Source organism: Scardinius erythrophthalmus (assembly GCF_964197995.2).
Source record: "Scardinius erythrophthalmus genome assembly, contig: HAP1_SCAFFOLD_212, whole genome shotgun sequence".
Taxonomy (NCBI): Eukaryota; Metazoa; Chordata; class Actinopteri; order Cypriniformes; family Leuciscidae; genus Scardinius; species Scardinius erythrophthalmus.
In genome coordinates this window covers 59,794-81,781 of record NW_028296399.1, presented here as the reverse complement: position 1 = coordinate 81,781, position 21,988 = coordinate 59,794, and the positions used below count along the sequence as shown (strand labels likewise).

General features: G+C 38.5%; 1 protein-coding gene across 2 annotated transcripts in view; it reads left to right on the top strand.

Annotated features, from left to right (window-relative positions):
- LOC308686361 (retinoic acid receptor gamma-A-like) overlaps positions 1 to 21,988 on the top strand; it is a 42,656-nt gene that overhangs the window by 10,457 nt on the left and 10,211 nt on the right. The window contains exon 1 of one of the 2 annotated variants that reach the window (XM_081394772.1): positions 9,450 to 9,880. The exons of the other annotated variant lie outside the window; for it this stretch is intronic. Coding sequence (XP_081250898.1) covers positions 9,736 to 9,880 — 145 coding nt within the window. The 5' untranslated portion in view covers positions 9,450 to 9,735. Of the gene's footprint in view, positions 1 to 9,449; positions 9,881 to 21,988 lie in introns of those variants that run through there. 2 annotated transcript variants of the gene reach the window in all.

Here is a 21,988-nt window from a genome sequence, read left to right as displayed (position 1 = left end):
GCATGATGGAGGATTCTAGTAAACTCATTTGAGTAAAATTAACATTGCCAAATTATACAGGATTATCTTCTTAATTTGTTCAACTTTAAAGAAAGAAAGGCACATCGACAGACAGAGGAATGTGTGGTGATAGAGATCAGCCGGCTTGTGCACATGCTGCAGGGAAACTGTCCCATCACAAGTTAGCTGGCATGACTTACTGGCATTAAAAAAGTAGCGAGTCGAACGCTTTTATGCCGGTAGCGTTTGTCGAGCTGTGCATGAATCTTTCTGCTTGTCCAGTTACAGGAATAGTTCACCTAAAAAGGAACATTTCAACATTGTTTAAAAATATAACTATGTAACTAACTGTTTATAACTATGTAATAATAATTAAATGAATTACTTGATACAATGCACTTATTGTGTAGTTGTGTTTTTACCTTAGTCTGTAAAAAAATATGGACGTAGTGTCAGTAACGTCACCCGTAGGTCGCCATTTTGGCAGCGCGTTACTCCCGGATAAATGAAAATGGGCAGCGAGGCGGATTAGCTGAGGTGACGTGACGCTAACAGACAGCAGACAAACGGCTAGTAGTGACATCAGTGGCAATCCATCTGTCACTCAAGTGGCCACGCCCCTAATTATGCAGAACTTTAAGACTTAACATAATTTAAATGGATGAGTTATAAAAAAATTCACCCCCTCACAGTTGTCATGAATGGCAAAATTAGCAATATAGTCCAAAACCACTTTTTACACCAGGCTGTAAACATATTTTTTTCTGCTGTAAAGTTGGGCATTTTAACATAGGGGTCTATGGGATTGACTCTCTTTTGCAGCCTGTCTCTTGTGGCCAGTCGATGAATTGCAGTTTAAGTCATTTTCTTGTTGGATTCGAGAGAGAGACAGGAAGGTTGCCGCTTGGTTTTAACATTGAACTTATATTTAAAAAAAACATGTGCATGTAATTACATCTGTAAATAATGTCTGTAATTACATCTATAATTACCGTTGACCCTTAACCAACCCTTAACCCTACCTATACCACCAAACCTGTCCTAACCTTACCCATATCCACATCAGTAGCAGCACAAGTGCTCTGCAATACATCAACACAATAAGTGTATTGTGCGTAACAATTATTGTTACTTTTTATGTAGGTACATGGTAGTGAAAGATACTTAATATAAAGTGGGACCAAATTAGGTGTAGAAACAATTTCCACTCAGAAATTGTTAGTAAATCTACTTACTCCAGTAAATTGTTTTATTTTTTTTATTTGATTTACTAACAGCTTGCATCAGTGCAAACCCTCTTTCTGCGTTTAAAACTACTGTCGGGATTTACTGAAGACACGCAGTGAAAAATTAGCAATGAAAAGGCTTGGACAGTTATTTTTGCGGCTTATGCATTTGTAGGAGTTTCCCTTTCAGGTGCAAAATTTATTGGAAGAGAGTACTTAAATGAATCATGCGAGGTGATTTACTAAGGTTTGCATTAATTTTCTGGTGTTTGGCACAAAAAAAGCATCTCTTAACCCATTTTGTGCCTGTTAGTAGATCCCCCGCACATGATTATCAGAGGACTACGCTAATCTGCGCTTGGTAGATTGTGTTTATCTTTATGGAAATGATTCGGCTGCATCTGTGTTCTTTCATTTGCGCGTCGTCAGTAGACGTCAACTTCTACATAGCCGACTTCTCCTTTGAATGAACTTTTGCAGATTTATTAGCAATGGAAATGTAGTTAATTGCACATTTGCAAATGTTTGTATGTGTACATAAGTGCCCTATAATGCAGAGAAGACTGTTTTCCCCCTTGAGGGTCAGATTACAATTCATGACCGGCACACACACACACACACACACACACACACACACACACACACACACACACACACACACACACACACACACACACACACACACACACACACACACACACACACACACACACACAGACACACACACACTACAGACCCCCAAGGAACCACACATTCCAATACAAGCAAATCCAGCACACATGCAGTCAGAAATCCAAACCCAAACGCTGCGTAGCTCCAGCCACAAATGATGAGGTCCAGGTTTATGTTCCTCGCTGGAAGAAGAGCGAGTCGTTTGAACAGAGCAGGGTTTGTTCGGTCTGTCTGGGCATCCCATGACGCTAGTGTTCGGCAGTAAAAAAAAACATAAGTTTGATTCTGCAAGATCCTGCAGATGAGCCACTGACGCCAATGGACAAAGACAGAGACAATATACAAAAAATAAAAAGATAGAAAGGGAGCAGAGGCACAGATGGACAGGAATGATTGGCAGATCGACGAAAAGCAGGAAGGCCTGAGAAAGAGACAGAGAGAAAGAGACAGAATGGGGCACCTTTTCCTGTCTGCATTCCCCTTTCCTTTCTGCAGTCCTCAAGCCTTGGCCCGCGAGTGTGTGTGTGTGTGTGTGTGTTTGAAGGGGGTGTAATTGCCTCAAGGTGTGGAGAGAACAGAACTGGCTGAGACTGTGCAGTGCTGCTCCCTGCTGTGTGTCACTGAGGAGTGTGTGTGTGTGTGTGTGTGTGTGTGTGTGTGTGTGTGTGTGTGTGTGTGTGTGTGTGTGTGTGTGTGTGAGTGTGTGAGAGAGAGAGAGAGAGAGAGAGAGAGAGAGAGAGAGAGAGAGAGAGAGAGAAAGAGAGAGAGAGAGAGAGAGAGAGAACAAGAGAATGAGAAAAGCAAGAGAAGGAGGGGGACGTGTTGAAAGACAGGTGAAAATGTTGAGGCAGAGAGAGCAAAGGTATGGGGTGAAATAGGGGGTAACGTATGTGCGGATTAACAGATGTCTACAGAATGGGAAGGCAGGAGAAAGAAAAGCATGGGTGTTTTTGTTCCATTTTAGTGAAAATGCATTAAAAAAAATTTTTTTTGGTACAAAAATGACAGGAAAAGCACATATCCTGTATTGTGTATTGTGTACACATTGTATATTGGCTGAAAGGTTTTTTTTTTTTTTTTTTTTGTCGTCTCTGCATTGCCAAATGTATGTAAGACATCTGTAGACTATATAAACATGAACAGATATTGACAAAACAAGAATGTGGAAAAAAGAAAAAAGTTTTGAACGTTACATTTTTCTACAATGTAGTGTTTCGATATAAAATTTTTTTTTTTGTAATTCTCTTAGGTAGAACATACTGTATTTATGCTGCATTTCCCAAATATAAAATAACTCTGGTTAGTAACCTAAGAGACACTTTTTCCCCCTCAAATGTCTTGGAAGAATTTTATTCATTAATTATATGTTAAGATGAACTAACAATAAAAAAAAATACCTGTGAAACTACAGCGAAGAGTAACCCTGCAAAAAACTCCACAAACACATTCTCTTACATGTAAAAGTCATGAATAAAATAATGAATATAAAAAGAGGATTTAATGGTGACATTTTTTCAATGGTCCATTCTACTAACTATAAGTAACTTTGCAACTACATGTCAACTGTCTGTTTAATATCTGATAATACTTTTATTTTGATGATCCCAGCACACATTCTACTGATTATAAGTAACTTTGCAACTACATGTCAACTTATTCTGACCCAAACCCTAACCTAAAAGTCTACTAATACTTTAATGAGAGTGAGGGGCCGTTTACACTGCACCGTTTTCAACTATAAACTGAAAACCTTTTATGCATTTCATTTATGCCGTTCATTTACACGACGGATTTTGGGAGCCTGAGAATGCAAACTTTTGAAAACGAGTTTCAAAGTGCACGTTTTTGAAAACCATACAATTATCGCCTCCGCGTTAACTGTGTATATGCAAATTTGTGTAAACGGCAACATCATGCACATGTGTGTCTATAGTCATGTACGAGTACTTGACAACCACAACAAAAAGTGTTTATTAACACTTTCACAACATGAAAATGAACACAACATGCTTTCACCATCTTGATTGTTTCTATTCACCACTCTGTAGAAGAATGTTTCTTTACAAATTGGCATTGCTGACTTCTGGCCTGGCATGCATAATACAGCGTTTTTAGTCGTTTTCGGGATTCCATCTCAATGGGATTTTTTTTTGTGTGTGTTTGTCTTTTCAAAATGCGAAGGAAAAACGTTTCCATTTTTAGTACATTGTTGTCGTGTAAACGTACCCTTAGTTGACATACATGTGCAAAGTTAGTAGAATGCCTAAATTGGACCATCGAAATAAAGGGTAACCAATTGGGTATTAGGAAAATTAGGGGAATAAACAAGTGGCACAATGAAAAAACAGACAAAGGGCCCTATTTTAAGGATCTGAGCGCATGGTCTAAAGCACACGGTGTAAGAGCACTTAGTGTGAGTCCAAATAAAATGATCAAATGGTCGTCGCCATTTGGACGACGGGAAAAATGGTCGTCGCTCCCGGCGCATGGTCAAAAAGTGTTGTCCATATTCTCTTAATGAGTAATGGGTGTGTTTTGGGCGTAACATAAAATAAACCAATCAGAGTCTCTTCTCCCATTCCCTTTAAAAAGCCAGTTGCACTTGCGCCAAGGCGGATTCACTATTTACATGACGGAATTAGCAAGCAGAAAAACTGAACGCTTCTCTAGCGAGGAAACGGATCTGCGAGGAAATGGATCTGCTCATGCACAAGGTTAAAGCTGTGTGTGTGTGTGTGTGTGTGTGTGTGTGTGTGTGTGTGTGTGAGGTTAAAGCACAAGCAGACCATCTACGGGACAAGCCGGATTCCACCATATCTTTATGTACACAATAATAATCTTTTACATTGTAATCCTTTTATTTTTAATATTTGCCAAATTTGTGTGCTGCTGCGCATCCCTGTGTGTGTAATAAGCAGAGTGTACGCACCTATAGGTGCACATTACACTAATGCGCTCTTTAAATAACAAAAAAAATACTGTGCCCTTGACTTTAGACCAGATTTCAGTTGGTAAATGGCGCAGTCTATTTCTGATTCCTCAAAATAGCAACGCTCCAACAATGCGCCAGAACACACCTCGTTTTCAGACCAGCAGCCCATGGGCGCACAAATGGGCGCAAATTCATTTGCTATTTAAACAATGTGGCGCAGGACGTGAAAATGAAAACTGCGTCAGGCTGAAACAGCAAAACTCACTTTTGTCACGCCTGGCACTGCATTGCACCGGATGTATGATAGGGCCCAAAGAGTTGAGTGAGGCAAGCATAGAGAACCAGGCGCCAGAGAGAGTGAGTGAACCAGAGAGAGAGAGAGAGAGGGAGGGAGGGCAGAAGTTTTGGGGGAATGTTAGCACCCCACTGGGGCTGGCTTTAAGAGTTCAGTCCTCGTGAATGAGGGGAGGAAAAGGGAAAAGCATGGAAGGTGAATCATATAGGCTGTGGGTTTGTCTGAATTTCATGCCACTCTTCTTCTCTCACACTCCTCTGGAGGAAATGTGATTATAATGAGACTCATGAGTCAGCGATTACATTTGATTCAAAGTGCTATGCTGCAGAAATGCAACAAACAGGGGAAATCGCTTATTTCAAAAGACTAACAATTAGTCTTAATATAAATAGATTACATGTTGTTTTACTTAGAAAAATGACAAGCTGCAATGTCTGGACATTACATAAAAACAACACAAAAACATCTCTGTCATCATTAACTCACAGTTTCCTCTGTAAATATGTGAAACGTTTTTTTCATCCTTTAGCACTGCTTTCTAAATAATGCACAACACTATGAAAAACATGTCAAAGTAAGAACATTTGATGCAGACTTTGGCTGGGTCAAGTCAAGTTTAGAAGAATTAAGAAATGCAATACAGAGTCAACAGGGACAGTTGACGTCGATTTCGGCATATTTCAGTAGCGACGGATTGGAAGAGTTACCGCAGATCTGGACAGCATTAAGTTGTGGTGCACTTGATGAAATGAGAGAAAAATAAAGATGATGTAGTAAACCCATGGAGGAGAGGTGAGGTGAGGTGAGGTGAGGGTTTGGGGCAATGATGATGATGATGATGAAAACATCGCTGAAAGACAGGCTTGAAGAGCTTTTGACTGGCTATGAGTCTCTTTAATGTGGCGAAAGTCTTCAAATAGTTACACTGTACATCCATAACCCTTCACAGTCAAACCAAAACACATTTCTTCTCTGTAGAACTGGATGGAAACTTTCAGTTAATCTATGGCCTTTTATTGATGCACTTTTATTGAGAAAGGACAGGAAGTGAACAGCAGAAGAGGGAGGAATGCGATCTGAAATACTGTAGATGGAAATATTCCTCATGTTAATGCTTTTTTTTTTTAGCTATATGAATATTTTAATTGTTATAGCTGACTGTTAAGCAAAAGGCTATCACAGCACATCATGTAATGTAACATCTTTTATCTATGTAATGTATTGTATTTATGCCTATATTGAGTAGCCTGGCAAGCCAGACCTACATCAAGATGTTAGGTCTGGCAACTCACCACGGCTCAATCCGAGGGGCGGGATAAACGGCTGTCTTTCAAATTCACTCTGCATGCAATAGGACAGCGCATCAACCAACCAGAGCGTTTTCCCAACAGCGGAGCTAACGTTAGTTGATAGATTCAACTTTTGAATCTGGCCGGCAAAACTACGAACACATCTTGCTGTTTTAAGAATGACTTAAGTCCCGTTCTTTGCTCTTTTCTCAAAGAAAAACTTAACTCCAAGTCCTCCAGAGTCGCGGCCAAAGCCGATTCGAAAGACTGTTCGCCAGCAGCAGCTCTTCTTTGTATTCAAGTAGCAGGGAACCGTCGCAACTCTGTCGTCATTATGTTAAGCCCGCCCCGCCTACTCTATACACGATGTGATTGGCCTGACCCAATTTAGGTTTTTACAGCTCCAAAAGTCAATGGAGAGTTGCTAGACTACCCTGGCTGCAAAATAAATTTTGCTGCCGCTAGGGTGCGTCTAGATTTCTAGGCTATATATTGAGACCCATTATTAATAAAATCGTTGTGTTTATTTGTTTAGAGATCAAATTTTTGAATTGGAAAAAAAACAACTACAATATAAGATTAGGATAACATCAAGACATATTATTAATTTCTGTTCCGTAAGTTAAAATCATTTAAAGGGTTACTTCAGGATTTAGCATTAAGCTTTGTATTAGTAGAAAACCTGTAGTATTTTTCGAATTACCATGCTTTCCCCCCTCATATCCCCCTGAGAGGAGAGATTTATGTATTTTTTGTCTGGAAAAAATCCTCCGATGACGCAAAAATCGTCATTTTGCGTCATCGGAGGATTTTCTGTCCAGAGGCTAAAGACTACAGCCAGTAGATGGCGTTGTTCCGCATGTTTTCAGCCCGCCCATAGAGGGTGGGATCTCACTCACAGAATGTACACAGTATCAGCCGTCTTTCTTTGGAAGCTAAGCTAGCATGCTCTTGTTCTGTGGAGAAAGCTGAATAATAGGAGAAAGCTGAGTAAGTAGGGGTTACCATCTTCCTTTTCCCGGACTTGTCCGGCGGGCGAGACTGTTAAAAATGTCCGGGATTCGGCTTTTGCGTTCTGCGGTCGCCATTCATTGTTTACATGCACACCTCTCGTTTCAATCTAACTGAATTAATTCCGATCGGTGAATCTGACTGTAGTGTTTACATGAACGCTAAACAAGTGATTGGTTGGTTGATGTGCGTTTTAACATTGCTAAGAAAATTCCCGCTCCTTCGTGAGATATGCGAGACCCGGCGCGTCTCAGTAATGAAGCCACCGGCCTCGCGCCGTTCTCCCGCGGCCGTCAGCCTCGTCCTGCTCGCCACAGTAAACATGATGAATGGCGACTGTAGAACGCAAAAGCCGAATCCCGGACATTTTGGGTCTCTAAATCCCTGGCAAACTCATCACTTACTTAGGCTAGCCTTGTTGTTTTCAACTGTGCTCTCTAACCGGTAGGCGTGGCCTCCTAAGGCAGCGAAGCAAGTGCATTCTGGGAGTTGTTGTCTTTCATCCACATAAGCCAAAAATACATTTTCTGGCTTTTCTCAGTCTAGAAAGCTCCAAATTCAAAAATTTCTCCACATTTCTTCTACTTAAATGACCTATTTTAAATACACATTCATCTTCCCAGAGGTGAAGTATCCCTTTAAAATCATTGGCCCAAAGGTCCAAGACCACTAGTGAAAATACTTTTTGTGTTTTCTTAGTTAAATACAAATTGTTTCATTACAAATTATATTATACTTGAGTGAACAATCTGAGTGAAAAGTTGAACTGAATTAACATGAATTTCAGCAGTATGTCACACATATATTTACATATACTAACATATACTGTAAATGCAAGAGAATCTTAAATGTTTTTTCTTCATTAAGTGTCTTTTGTTTAAAATGTTCTGTATATATGATTTTTGAACTTTTTTGATAAAAGTCAGAATTGAAGAAGTGTCTCCTTATTACAGTAATTCAAAGTTGTTTATCGATTTCCGTAAGATAAAAAAACCATACAACTTTAATATTTAAAAAAAAAAATTCAAAACTTTCATAAGTCTTTTTGACAAACTTAAAAATTAGGGTTAGATTTCATTTAAAGTCCTCCTGTAGCCAATAAGTTGATCCCTTAAAACTCATCTTTGATCACCAAAATGACATATTTAATAGTTTTTTTCCTTGAAAGAAATTCTTCATGCCTTAAAATAGCTTGAATGTAATTCGACACCCTTGCCTCATTTAGTATGCGCGGTTCTATGAATATGCAAATTCTCCCCGCCTCCACTCACTCACTCAGCTCAGAGATCCACTGGTTGACGATCACACGTTGATCTGATTGGTTACAAGGTAGTTTGTGACGTCAGAAACACCAGCGATTTCAAAGCGTGTTTTTGAGACTGTCTTTGGTTCACTGCAGTTTTAAGGAGGAAATACTCAGCAATGCTGTCGACTTATGAATTTACACATGGTTTGTCTTAAAGCATATTAAAAACACCACATAGACACATAAACAACATTAAAAGCTTGATTTTCACCACAGGGGGACTTTAACTTATTGTATTCTAATTAGAATCACATTCCTGCATGTCAACTCGTATTCAGGAAGTGTAATTTAAAAGGCATTCTTCAATTCAGTTGCACAGCCCTGTGAGTATCAACACTTTCGCATGAGCGAGTGCGTCTAGAGAAAAAGAAGGCGATATATTTCAAAGGAACAGTGCAAGAAGATTGATAGATAGAGGGAGTGAGAGGAGGTCATGTTGTTTGTTTTCATTTGCAAAGGTATAAAATATGATGCAGGCTGACAGATTGCTCTAGCAGAAAATGGAAGGGAAAGTTTTCGTCTTTCAGCCAACCACAAAAGCACCCGCCTCCCTCCCTCTTTCCCTCCCTCCTTCACTCCCTCACTCCCTCGCTCTGTCATTCCTCTCCCTCTCCCTCGTTGTGGGCTGAGCTAAAGCCGAGGCGAGTGAAGGTTGTGGAGACTCAGTGTGTTAGCTGACACTCAAGAGTCCTGACAGGTTGATAAAGCTCATGAACTCAGACAGCAGAGAGGTGATGATCACTGTAGACCAGCACTGGAGCCGCTTGACTCGACAGAGGGAACAGAACACAACAGTTCCAGTTACTGAGAGAAAACCAGTCGGCTAGAGTGACAGCTACACCTGAAACAGAAGTCTCAAGTCCTTGAGACTTTCTATTGTGATTGATAGCTTTGGCAGCCGTGTCAGACTGACTGGAGGACTGTGTTTGAGTGGGTCATCGTCTGCTGGATCTGCAGTTCACCGACAGCTTGAGACTCAGCGTTTGTGTTGAAGACTGGACGTGATGTTTGACTGTGTGGAGGCTCTCGGGGTCGGGGCCAGACCCCTGTTCGACGTGAGCGCTCAGAGTTCATGCATGCTCAGGAAAGCCAGCTCCTTCTTCCCTGCACTCGAGTCCTTCTCATGGAGCAACACCACGAGCCTGCAGTGTAAGTGTGAGGAGTCTCTACTCTCCCCAGCTGCACGTGTTCATATCTCTGTGTCCTCTCCAGCATGAGCATTAGTTATTCTTGGAGTCTGAGTGAGTGTGGTGTGTGTGCTCAGCATCTTGTCATGCGCTAACTGGCTTAAATGGTACTTTTGTTAACTTTCTAAAGGCTAGACCTTTTGCCTAGTCGTCAGAACAAATTTACTGATGATGATGATGATGCTAAAATGCTGATCCTTTTGCATAATAATAATATTTCTGAATACTGTCATTGTGATAGATGCTTAGTAATTAGTGATGATAATGGCAACAATTATAAACAGTCGTTGTCCTATAAAGTGACGTTATTAATATTCATTGCGATGACTGCAAATTGGAGTTTCATGCTCATATTTGGTTGAAACAGTCAAAAATTAACATATAAATGCAGGCCCAGGGCTTTTAAACGCAGTATAACCTTTAATTGTACGCAGAAAACGGTGGTAAAACTATGACACACAAAATATTATCCTGATTATTAAAGAAAATATGTATTTATGGTATATGGTGATAAAATAAAATATATACAAATATGAATAATGCACACACTCTAGTTTAAATAATGCACGGAAATAATGTAAGGTATTATATCTTTTCACAAATAATTGCAAGTTAAAATGCAGTATATTTGCAGATTCTTGTTACATCTAAAATTTGTTTGTCGTATTTTAGTGCATTATACTTTCTAAAGGTGTAACAGAGAATCAGTAAATATTATAATGTATTATAACTGTGGCTACAGTTATTCATGATATCATGCATTGCCTTATAAGGTGCATTACAAAGTATAATTAATTCATTAAAACACTTTTATAATGCATTATTTATATACAGGCTTCAAGTCAAGTAATCTCTCGTGTGTGTGTGTGTGTGTGTGTGTGTGTGTGTGTGTGTGTGTTCAGAGTCTCTCAGCATCATTTTGACTTTAATGGATGTCTTTAATTATTTAATTATGAATACAATGAACTCAATTAAAGGATTAGGGAGCCCGATGGAACAGAAACCAGGAGAGAATGGGAGGATTAGGGGTTTTCTGCTTAACATTTGCCTTTCACAGGAAAATCCTTTGGCAAGGTCATTCAATATGGAAATGCTCCACATTTATAAGGTTATTTAAATGTCACATAATGAGATCCAAGTTATTTAGTTGAAAGTAAATAGCTGAACTGAAATATGACAGTGAGCAAGAGTTGTGATTATCTTAGTGCACCTACATGAAAAATATTCAGTGTCCTTCATGTTGTCTCCATCTTTGTCCAGTCATTTGGAATTCATTACATATTTCAATGAAGAAATAACTCATTGACTCTTGCAATGTCTGTCATCAAGTTTAAAGCACACTCAGGGAACTAGAAAGAAAAATACAGAAACAAGAGTCGTATTTATATGAATCACAGCCCATGTGTCTGCGTCTGTGTCTTATTGTATGTGCGCGTGAGTGGATTTCACACGGTCCTGCTGGAATTTGCCTCTATGCCGTAATGCCATTTTATAGCCAGACTGACGGCTTGAAAGAACATCGCACCCCACAACAAGGCCCACCTCACAATGAACCGTTTACAATAGTCTGAAGTGTCTTCTCACCCTCAGAGGAGCAACAGCTGAGTCCTACCTCTCCATCTAAACTTGAACTTGTTCGCTTTTGCTAGTTCATTACCCTTAGTAGCGATGCACAATATATTGGCCACCATATCAATATCGGCTGATATATGTTCATTTTTAATGTTATCGTTATCGGCCAAATAAGAAAATCTGGCCGATATATTAAAGCCGATAGATAATGGATTATTTCCTTCAGCTGAGACACTTCAGATGCGCAATGTTCAACATGAGGGTTTTGAATTGCTTGAAATATGATTGGAATCACTTCAAAAAAGGAAAATACAGTCAAATGCAACATGCACAGCACAAGTCTGTCATATCGGCTACATACAATTATAATGAGAATATTATAATTGTGTGCTTAGGACATGGCTTTTAATGGTGAGACTTGTTTTTGTAATCAGGCTCTCAAAAATTTTATAAAAACTTGGATTAAGGTTTATCGACCAATATATCGGTTATCGGCTTTCAAAAATAACAAATTATCGGTTATCGGTATCGGCCAAAATGTTTGTGTAAACACTTAAGATATGTTGTTGTAGAAAGTTTGTTAATAACTCATAGTTCTCGTCTGCATGCTTCAGTTGATACATTAGATGCAAGTTTAGTTTCCTCTTTTGACTGTTGGTTATGGCTCGATGTTTTGTAGACCTTCACATCAGCAAACACTTCAAGACCAAGCTGTGTTACTAAATGCAAAGTGATTTACTTCAACAAAGTATGGTTTGCTAACACTGCTGAACTAACATGGATGCATGGAGATTCTTCATCATACTCTTTGAACACAGTTCGGTATCTTTTTTAAAACAAATTGTGATGTTTTGTCAGGCTGAAGTTCATGTCTGAAGGTCAGGTCTTGTCTGGATTGGATGATTCTCTGGTCGATGTTGGGTTCTGGTCAGTGACCAGTTGTCTTAGTCTTTCGGTTGTGTGGGGTGTAATAAATGTGAAGGTGGCTTGGGAGGGGGTGGCCAAATGTTGGTTCAGCTTCATCCTGAAAAGGCAAAATAAAAAGGGTCAGTTTATGAGGTACTATAAAGAAGAAAGCTTTGTATGCATGCAGTTGAATGAAAGGGGCAATCCAAGTTTAACAACTTGCTTCTAAGAAAGACAGCTCCTGTTTTACCAGTCTGCCTTCATCCCATCAGGACGTGTTGGTCCATGTGTGCAGGAGATGCTGGTTAAGCTTTGAGCAAAGCTGTTCTTAAACTGATACTTTTAAATGAGAAACTGAAACCATGGTTTACATTCTCTGATATAGTCAATCCTCATTCGATCAGCACATTTTGCCAAAGATACCAAAATTGCATGTCTGACTTTACCACATATATAACCTAGTTTTAGGATGCTAATTTAGAACAAAATGTCTTTTAATGCTACAATGTCTGTTTTCACCTTTTTCTTCCGGGGTCATTGCATTTCAAGTGCTCCAAAAATGGTAAAGTTGCTCGGCCATTTTTAAATTAGGCCAAATTAAATTCAATTTAAGGATTACCGTTTATGTATTGGTATTATTAAACCACTATTTTAAAATTTTCTTTTTAATTTTAATCCTGAGCTACGATATTGAGGTTTCTGTAAACATCTGTATAGCCCAAAGTTTGTTGTGTGCCATCACACAAAGATGGCCGCTGTGGTTAAACCAAGCAAAGTACAAATGCATTTTTTTATAAAAAGGTGGTTTTGCTGTACAAATACCTTAAGATAATCACAAAAATCAAAACTTAGACCACTTGAGATGGATTGTCAACCAAACAATGAAGTCCATAGAAAAGAGATCTGCATATGCAAATGTATGCAAATGTCTCACAAAAAAAGAAAGAAAATGCTTTTATTTAATAATAGCCACAGAGTGATACATTCAGATGTTTCGATCTTCTTGAGTCAGGACTTACCACTAAATCATTCAAACATGTCGACATATTTATCAATAATGATCAGTGATGGCTTTATATATGGGTTAAATAATAGATTTAAATATGTGTGCGCCAGATTAGGTCTGACAGACCACTTTATTTATTTATTTATTTATTTATTTATTTCCTCTTTCTCATCTGTAAAAATGTTTTTCATATATTACAACTTAAATTATTAACTATAATCAACATGGTTGTACATGTCATTTAAACTTACATTATATTAAGCTGATCGTTTAATCTTGCATAACTTGAAATTGCTTAAATTATTTCGATAAGTTACAGTAATGTAAAAACACAAGTTGCCATGACATACTGATCATATATTTTTATCACAGTAGCTACAGTACACTAAAAAAATCCCCTAATTCAACTTAAAAAAAAATAGTATAATCAAATTGGCTGTACAAGTCATTTCAGCTCATTTAAAAATTTAATTTAATTTAATTAAATATTGTATAACAACAACAAAAAAAGGTTAAATTATTTTTATGAGTTAAAGTAATAGAAAAACATTTGTTGTCATGACTTATTGATCATATCCTTTTTTTTCAGTGTATTAATATCCATCAGTATTGGTGCTCGGTGTGGTCATATGCAGACAGCAGAACAGGTCGTGTGCATTAGTGCATGTTTAGTATGTAGTTTCACACAGGTGCTGGTTTGACTCGAGCACAGCTTGTTACAGGATTAAATGAGCTTTTAGTCTCTCCAAACACTGTGGCCTTTGTTATGTGTATCTCCTGCGAATGTGAAAACAGGAATCGGCTCAGTCCACAGGCATGAGCATTATGTGTTCTGAAATATTTAAGGGTGTTATTTTCAAAATGGTGACATGCCAGGGCAGGGAAAAGCCTATGTGTGTGTGTGTGTGTGTGTGTGAGTTCACTGGGAAAATGCAAAGACATGCAAATAATAATGCTGGGAGAGACTCCAACACCCCGAGACCCTACAGAGGACAAGCGCTATAGATAACCCTGATCTAAACCTTACCCCTAAAACAATCTTATGCCAGGTTTTATTACAACAGGATACACACACACACACAGAGAGAGAGTGATTATGAGTAATAATAAATTAATGACAGTATTAATATTTCAAACATGCAATGTTACATACAGTAATTTTGCAGAGGCATTTAGTGCTATGCAGCAGTCATTTACATTTTGTAAAGTGTCTTGCAGTAGTCTTGCAGATCTTCAAAGAGATCTGCAAGTAATACGGAAAAATTATGTTTATTACTATTAACACAATATTGATGTAAATGAATGTGACAGTTAATTGCAATTACAAAAAAGAGAATAACTTGATTGCTGCTGCATTTCGCAGAGTATGTTTGTTAAATATACGCTGTTGCACTATTATAACTATTACAGTCCTGGAAATATTTCAGACCTAATAACAATTTGTTATTTAAGGATTAGGAAATCAAATGAGGTTTTAATGCCTCAATCCCATATCTAATGTTCAGAAGCGTCCAAGCGTTAGGTTTTGGAAGCAAACCTGAATTGACCCAACCTGTTAAATTTCTCAGCAACGCTTCAAGTCGAATGTTGGTGAGATGTTATAAAATCTAACAACATGCAGAAAGCCTGTAAAATCCACTGTGTCAGCATTTGACTAAAAAAAAGAGTCAGAACAAATACTGTTGTCTTACCAATGTCTTTTTTTTCTTGGTAAAAAAGAGAGAAAAGAAGTTCTGTTTAATGTTTGCTGTATTCAAATACATCCACACAACTGAGTTTTCTTCTTCATTCCTTTATAAAATCAGTTCACTTAAAGTCTGTTTATGCACTATTTGCTTTCACTCCATATTGGAATTCAGAACATCAAGAGTTTCATGAACGCCTTTTGTAGTTTTTAGTGACTCAATCATGCAGTTCAATCCATCCACACATACAGTACAACCACGCAGAAGAAATGAAAGAGCCATTCATCTCTGCCCTCAGTCTGCAAACCATTATGTGTGTGTTTGGATCCAAAATATGCATGACAAATGTATGAGCGATTTTGCATTTTGCTTTAAAAACAACATCCTTTTTTTGTGCCAGTGCATTCATTATGACATGAGGAGCACTTTATTTAATTATATACATAAGAGAGGAAAAGATGTACTGAGAAATAAAGTTCAAAGAAAAGATGATAAATTCAAGACTTAGTGAAGTTCATCAGGAACATAAAACACAAGTGATGCACGCTAGATTTATTCTGTTCATCACCTGCTGGAAAAACTAGGCCATTTATACTTGTATGTAATGTGTACACATACATATTTGTATGTTTGGATAGACACTGAAGCAACCTTTGCACAAATATAGTGTATGTAGCCATATATGAATCTATTACTAATTCATTAAATAATAATAAAACATCAGAAATGTAATAGTCTTGAGCAGATGTTGCATTACGTGATGCTTCTATTGAGTGATGATTTGCTTCTTTCTGATTATGTCAGAACCAGTTTACTCCTGGTATAAAGATGATTGATCACAAGTAGACGAGGGAGACAGATTCCTGTTTACACCTGGTGATTTAATGCATCTCTTTGTCCACTTTCAGCCACTTCTGAAAAGAAGTTCAACAAAGTTTAAATCCTGTCTGGCTAGCGCGCTTCCCATAATGTTCACGCATTCAGTCAATAGGCGGAGAGAAGACAGTCTTTTTCTGCTGTTCAAACACATTTGACTACATGAGCCTCTACAATATGAGAGTAATCTGGTCGGATGCGTTTTCGACTACCTCTGGAAGTCGTTGAAAGTGACCGAGCTCAAAATGTTTTAGACCCTGTTTACACCTGCATTTTTAGTGTTGTCCACTTGTGATCCGATCGACCAAAACGCATCTTAAAGGGGTCCTATAATGCTCCTTTTCACAAGATGTAAAATAAGTCTGTTGTTTTCATGACAAAAGAGTGTGTATGTGAAGTTTCAGCTCAAAAATATGAATATATTTTTTATAGCATGTTAAAACTTTCACTTTTTGAGGGTGAGCAAAAACGCTCTGTTTTTGTGTGTCCCTTTAAATGCAAATGAGCTGCTACTCCCGGCACAGAGGGCGGAGCTTCAAGAGCTTGTGTGTGTGTGTGTGTGTGTGTGTGTGTGTGTGTGTGTGTGTGTGTGTGTGTGTGTGTGTGTGTGTGTGTGTGTGTGTGTGTGTAAATTTCAAAAACTTTTAGCCTTTTATGTTCAAACCGGAGTCGGCCAATAATGGAGAGACTCAAGAGGAAGTGACAACATGTACTGTAGAAGCAACAGGACATTTCTGAATGATTAGTTGATGAATTTATGAAGCTGATGTGGAGTTAACTATCTTCTAGTCATTGATAAGCCTATTCTGTAATTATAATCTATAAATCGCGTTCTGTGGGGCGGGGTTTATTTAAATTTTACGGTTAGTGATGTCTCTAACCCTGAATAAGCTCATTGTAGTCCTTACCAGCCGTTTGTTGTAGTCCTTATAAAGCGTTTTCTGTAAAAGAAAATATCTCCCTTTGCTTTGAACTTTGAGCATTGTAACTTTGCAGATGTTGTTTATGCTCAAACAGCAACATTACACACTAGCTAAAGTTGAAAAAGTTCAGTCATAATCAACCACCCCTTTAATAGCAGGTGTAAACAGGAGCTCACAGAGACGGTATCGCCTGATAGTGTTGCTGAGTTTGCTGAAAGACATGGATATTATCAGCGTTTCCATGCAATTCGAGCCAACAGAGAGAACTTGGATTGTCATGCTGAAGCCCTCGACTCCTTTACTGATAAAACCTGCATCACCTTTCATTGAGTTTGTTGTCTAAACAGTGCAGACACACAGTAATCTGCAGAAATGTGGACTGAGACCACTTACAATACAATCATAACAAATAAATAATTTTCTTTGTGTGTATTTCAGTGATTTAAAGCGCCCCTATTATGCATTTTCGAAATTTCCCTTTCATGGAGTGTGTAATAGAGCTGTTTGTGAATGTAAAAGATCTACAAAGTTTCACAGATCAAAGTGCAGATAAATTGGGTTTTTGTCTCCTGAAAGAAAGAAGTGATTCTGAACTGAAACGAGTCGTCAGTAACTCCAGTCTCACTTCCTGCTGAATCTGCGTAGGTTTGTAACAGATTTGCATAATGCCAGTCTATGTTCTTCATTGGCTGCCGTGAACAACGTCTACTTTGACCCTCAAACACTGTAGTGTATCTGAGACTGGAAGAGTTTGGTTCGTGTTGTTCATGTGGAGAAGACGCTGTTTTCTGCTGACAGCAAATCCACTTTGATGAGATTGATACGGTAAAACCGACGGCATCGTTACTGTTCGTATCACTGAGTATCAAGAGCTGAGGAAGATCCGGAGCTGAAATTCAGATATGATAATGTGTGTTTGGTTTCTGACACGGTCGACCAATCACAACAGACTGGGCCATCTGACCAATCAGAGCAGAGCAGCTCTCAGAGAGGCGGGGTTTAGAGAGACTAAATCTTTAATCAAACCGTTTCAGACACTGAGAGAAAAGAGCTGATGCTGCAGTGGATATTATGAGGAAATTAAGTGTTTTTTGAGCTTGGATGCATGTAAACCTGTTGTAGGAGACGCCAAAAAAATAAAAATAAATCAGGAATCTTTAAAATAGCATAATAGGGGCATTTTAATGGAAGTCTATAAAATTCATTCCAGTTCAAAAATCAATGGCAAGTCATTTTTTTCAGTACATTTTCAGTTAGTTCTGAAATCTTATTATGCTGTCAAGTGCCAATTCAGACAATAAAATACATTTTATTTAACTGTTTCTTCTGAAAACTCCACCTGCTTTACTTCCAAATCGACCATAGACTACTTCATGTATTCTCCACAAGTCATGTCAAATATAACAAAGAGAGAAAATGGAATGGGAACAGAATTGCATTCCTTCGTTCTTCCCCTTTACGTCTGTCAGTCATTTCTCTGGTGGCGCCAGGTTTCCACTCCTCCAGCACAAAAGAGGCTGATGTTTTCAGAACCGCTCTGTGTCACTCGAGCATTGCTGCCATATAAACACATAAAGCCAATTCAGACCAAGTTACTACATAAACACAGTGATCAGGTTGCGTTCTCACCCACTCACTCGCCCATCACCCCGACCTTGTGTTTCACAGAACATTATGTGCAAGAACTACGTCTATCAGCATTCCAGAGACCTAGAAGTCTTGCATGACAGAACCACACAAAATCCAAAGAAAAAAATAAACACAACAACACACAGTATCAGTACTTGATCCTATTACCTACTGCATAATGCACAATAATACACACACGCATCAGACTGATGTCTTTTCCAGCTTCATGAGTATTGCTTTTTTAAGATGGTGTGTCAAGCTAAAATTAGTTAAACTTTTAAAACCGTGTCTTGTGACCCTGCGTTCTGTTCCATTGCGTCTGTTTGTGAACACAAGAATGTCCTGTGTGAACACACACTTGTATTGTAAGAAAATATGTTCTACAAGTTACACAATAGACTATTATTCTTAATAATAAGTTAAAAAGCAGGTCAAATCTCAAGGTCTTAGATCATGTCTAATTTGAACAACTAATGTTTACTGTTTTTTGTCTGTTTGTTTTTTGCTCACTGGAATTCTCAGTGTTTCAGCAAATACATTTTTGTGCCTTATTTATGAAACGAGAACAGAATGAAATGTGTATTCTTGCATACACATTTGTAAAAGTTCGGGATTTTGAATAACGTCTCAACAAGGCTGCATTTATTTGATCATACATACAGTAAAAACTATAATATTTTGAAATATTATTACTACTTAAAATAACTGTTTTCTATGTGTATATGCTGTAAAATGTAATTTATTCCTGTGAATTTTTAGCATCATTACTCCAGTCTTCAGTGTCACATGATCCTTCAGAAATCACTCTAATATGATGATTTGCTGCTCAAGAAAAATGTATGATTATTATGAATGTTGAAAACAGCTGTGCTGCTTCATAATCCCATGGAAACCATAATGCGCTTTTTCAGGATTCTCTGATGAATAGAAAGTTCAAAAGGACAGCATTTATTTGATTTTTTTTTATAGAAGTCTTTACTGTCACTTTTGATCAATTATATATTTGATCAACGTATATATATATATTTTTTTTTTTTTAAATGGTAGTGTAAGTATATATTTATTAATGTATGCATCTGTTTAATAGTTCTATGAACAATTTACACAGAAATGTGCTTTTGCTTCATGAATTCGGTCCATTGAATGCATCGATCTTCCTCTCACAGCTTTGTTTTCATTCCAGTCAAATTAAATATGGCGTCTACCCGGAATAAGGTCCATATATTTTGAAGTTCGAATATCTTCTGTTCACAACAAAACTGGGTTGTGACTTTGGAACGTCTCTAGCACAGATTTCCATGCTGTTTGGAAAGGAAATATCCTTTCATAGTTTGCCAAATGTCAGATCATCAATGTAGCATATTTTATCTCAGAGGTCGCGATTAGATCACTGGCAGTATTTGTGTGACTCTCCGTTCATGTTCATGTCTTGAGAAGCCAAAGCCAAGGTCAAAGTGAAACTCACCCTCTCTCACACATTCTTCATCCGTCTCCCCCAACCCCCTGGTTTTTATGAGATTTCTCATCTATACCTTCTCTCATTTTGCTCTTGTTAAACGGTGCCCGTGGAGGGACAGAGGGAGGAGAAGAACGAGAGAATGAGAGGCACATATGGGGGATTCACTCCATTCAGTAGGAGGAATGACCAATAAAATCTGCCCCGTTTTAGCTGTTTTTCTCTCATTTTTTTACAAGTGGAGAGTGAGGGACAGCTGGTGCTGGTGTGAATGGCTGGCCAAGGTGACTCTGCCAATAAAGAGCCGGTCAGGCAAGCCTCGGGCTTCGGTCAGACCACAGACGGGCTTTACGGGGGATCTCGAGACTGGACCTCTAGTAAAAAGCCAGTCATCCAGGCCTGAGGAATTTAGGGTCCAGGAAACAAGAGCATGAGGGGGGAAAGGGTGTCTAGAGGTGAAAGTTGAGCCGAGTGACAGCGTGGACTTGCACAAAATATACAACACTGGATTCACACGGTGGTGTTTAAACTGGGCAAAGCGTGTTATATTATATGTTTGTGCCTGTATGGCTGCTTTCCAAGATGTTTCTGAAACTGACTGGTGCCATTTGGGCGCGTGACAGCGAGTTGAACACATGCTGAGGTGTCAGTCAAAGCATGTTATTCATTCATCCAGGAACACTTTACAAAAGGGTTAACTTTAGTGCTACATTAGTTAACATTAACTATCAATGAACTATAACTCTACAGCATTTCTTTATGCACTGTGAATAACACGAACAAACAATGATCAATTGTATTTTTATTAACTATAACATATTAGGGGTGTAACGGTGCACAGGAGTCACGGTTCGATACGAGTTCGATATAACAGGAAAAGCTATTCATTCATCTGTCGTGTTAGGTCATTTTTCTCATCTCTCTTCTCTTTCGGCACTCAATGTGCTCTCATAATATTTGTCTTTGAGCTCTGACCCCTGGACAGAGGCTTCCTAATGCATTTGACAACTTCATCCTTATTCCCTTACATTCTTGATAAATTAAAGAGGACATATTATTGCCATTTTTCAAAGTCTTGATGTTGTTTTTGGGCTCTACTAAAACAGGTTCCCTTTCGGGGGAACTCGCGCTGCGTCGAGAATCGACACATTGGGGAACGCCTTCAGCGTGACATCACAACAGCATCAGCTTCTGATTGGTCGAAGCAAGTCGTTCTCAGGAGCGCAGGAAGTGTGGCCGAGGGACCCAGCGTCTCGTTCCCTTCTCAGGCGTAACCTGAGACGTTCCCTTTCGAGGGAACGAGACGCTGCGTCGAGAATCGCTTGAATGTTCAAAAATATTTTCCTAATATTTAACATTGTTGCACATATTCTCTTCCTAGTCTTGGGTGTGTTTCCCGAAAGCATCGTTGGCCAACTATGGTCGCAAGTTCCGTCGTTATCAGCAGTTCAACGAATCAGTGTTTCCCGAAACCATATTTCCAACAAACATTCGCAACAAAGTTGTGTGTTTGGAACGACAGATCTCGACCTGTAGAAGCAGTTTCTTGTTTGCCTGACCTGTGGACTTACATAGATCATGCTCTTGAGCCAAATGTGCAAGCTGACATTCAGTACAATCTATATCTTATATTTTCAATATAAACACATTTAAATGACATTCTTTAGTTTGTCAAGAGATTTAAAGCACCATTTTTGAAGACTGCGCATGTGTGAATGTGCTCTACTACGTAAGAACGAGCCTATTAGTGAATCTGGAAATAAAGCAAAATAACTGAGAAAAATGATAATTAGTCCTCAGATGCCATGTCTGTAATTTATAGCAAAAGTCTACTCCACCACTTGTCAAGTCAAGTCAAGTCAACTTTATTTATATAGCGCTTTTCACAATACAGATTGTATCAAAGCAGCTTCACAGTATTAAATAAAATAGTACATCAGTGTTTGTTTCTGGTGTAAAACATCCACGTTTGGTAATGCTGATCAATAGCACTGTTGAATCGATTAATCAAATTAAG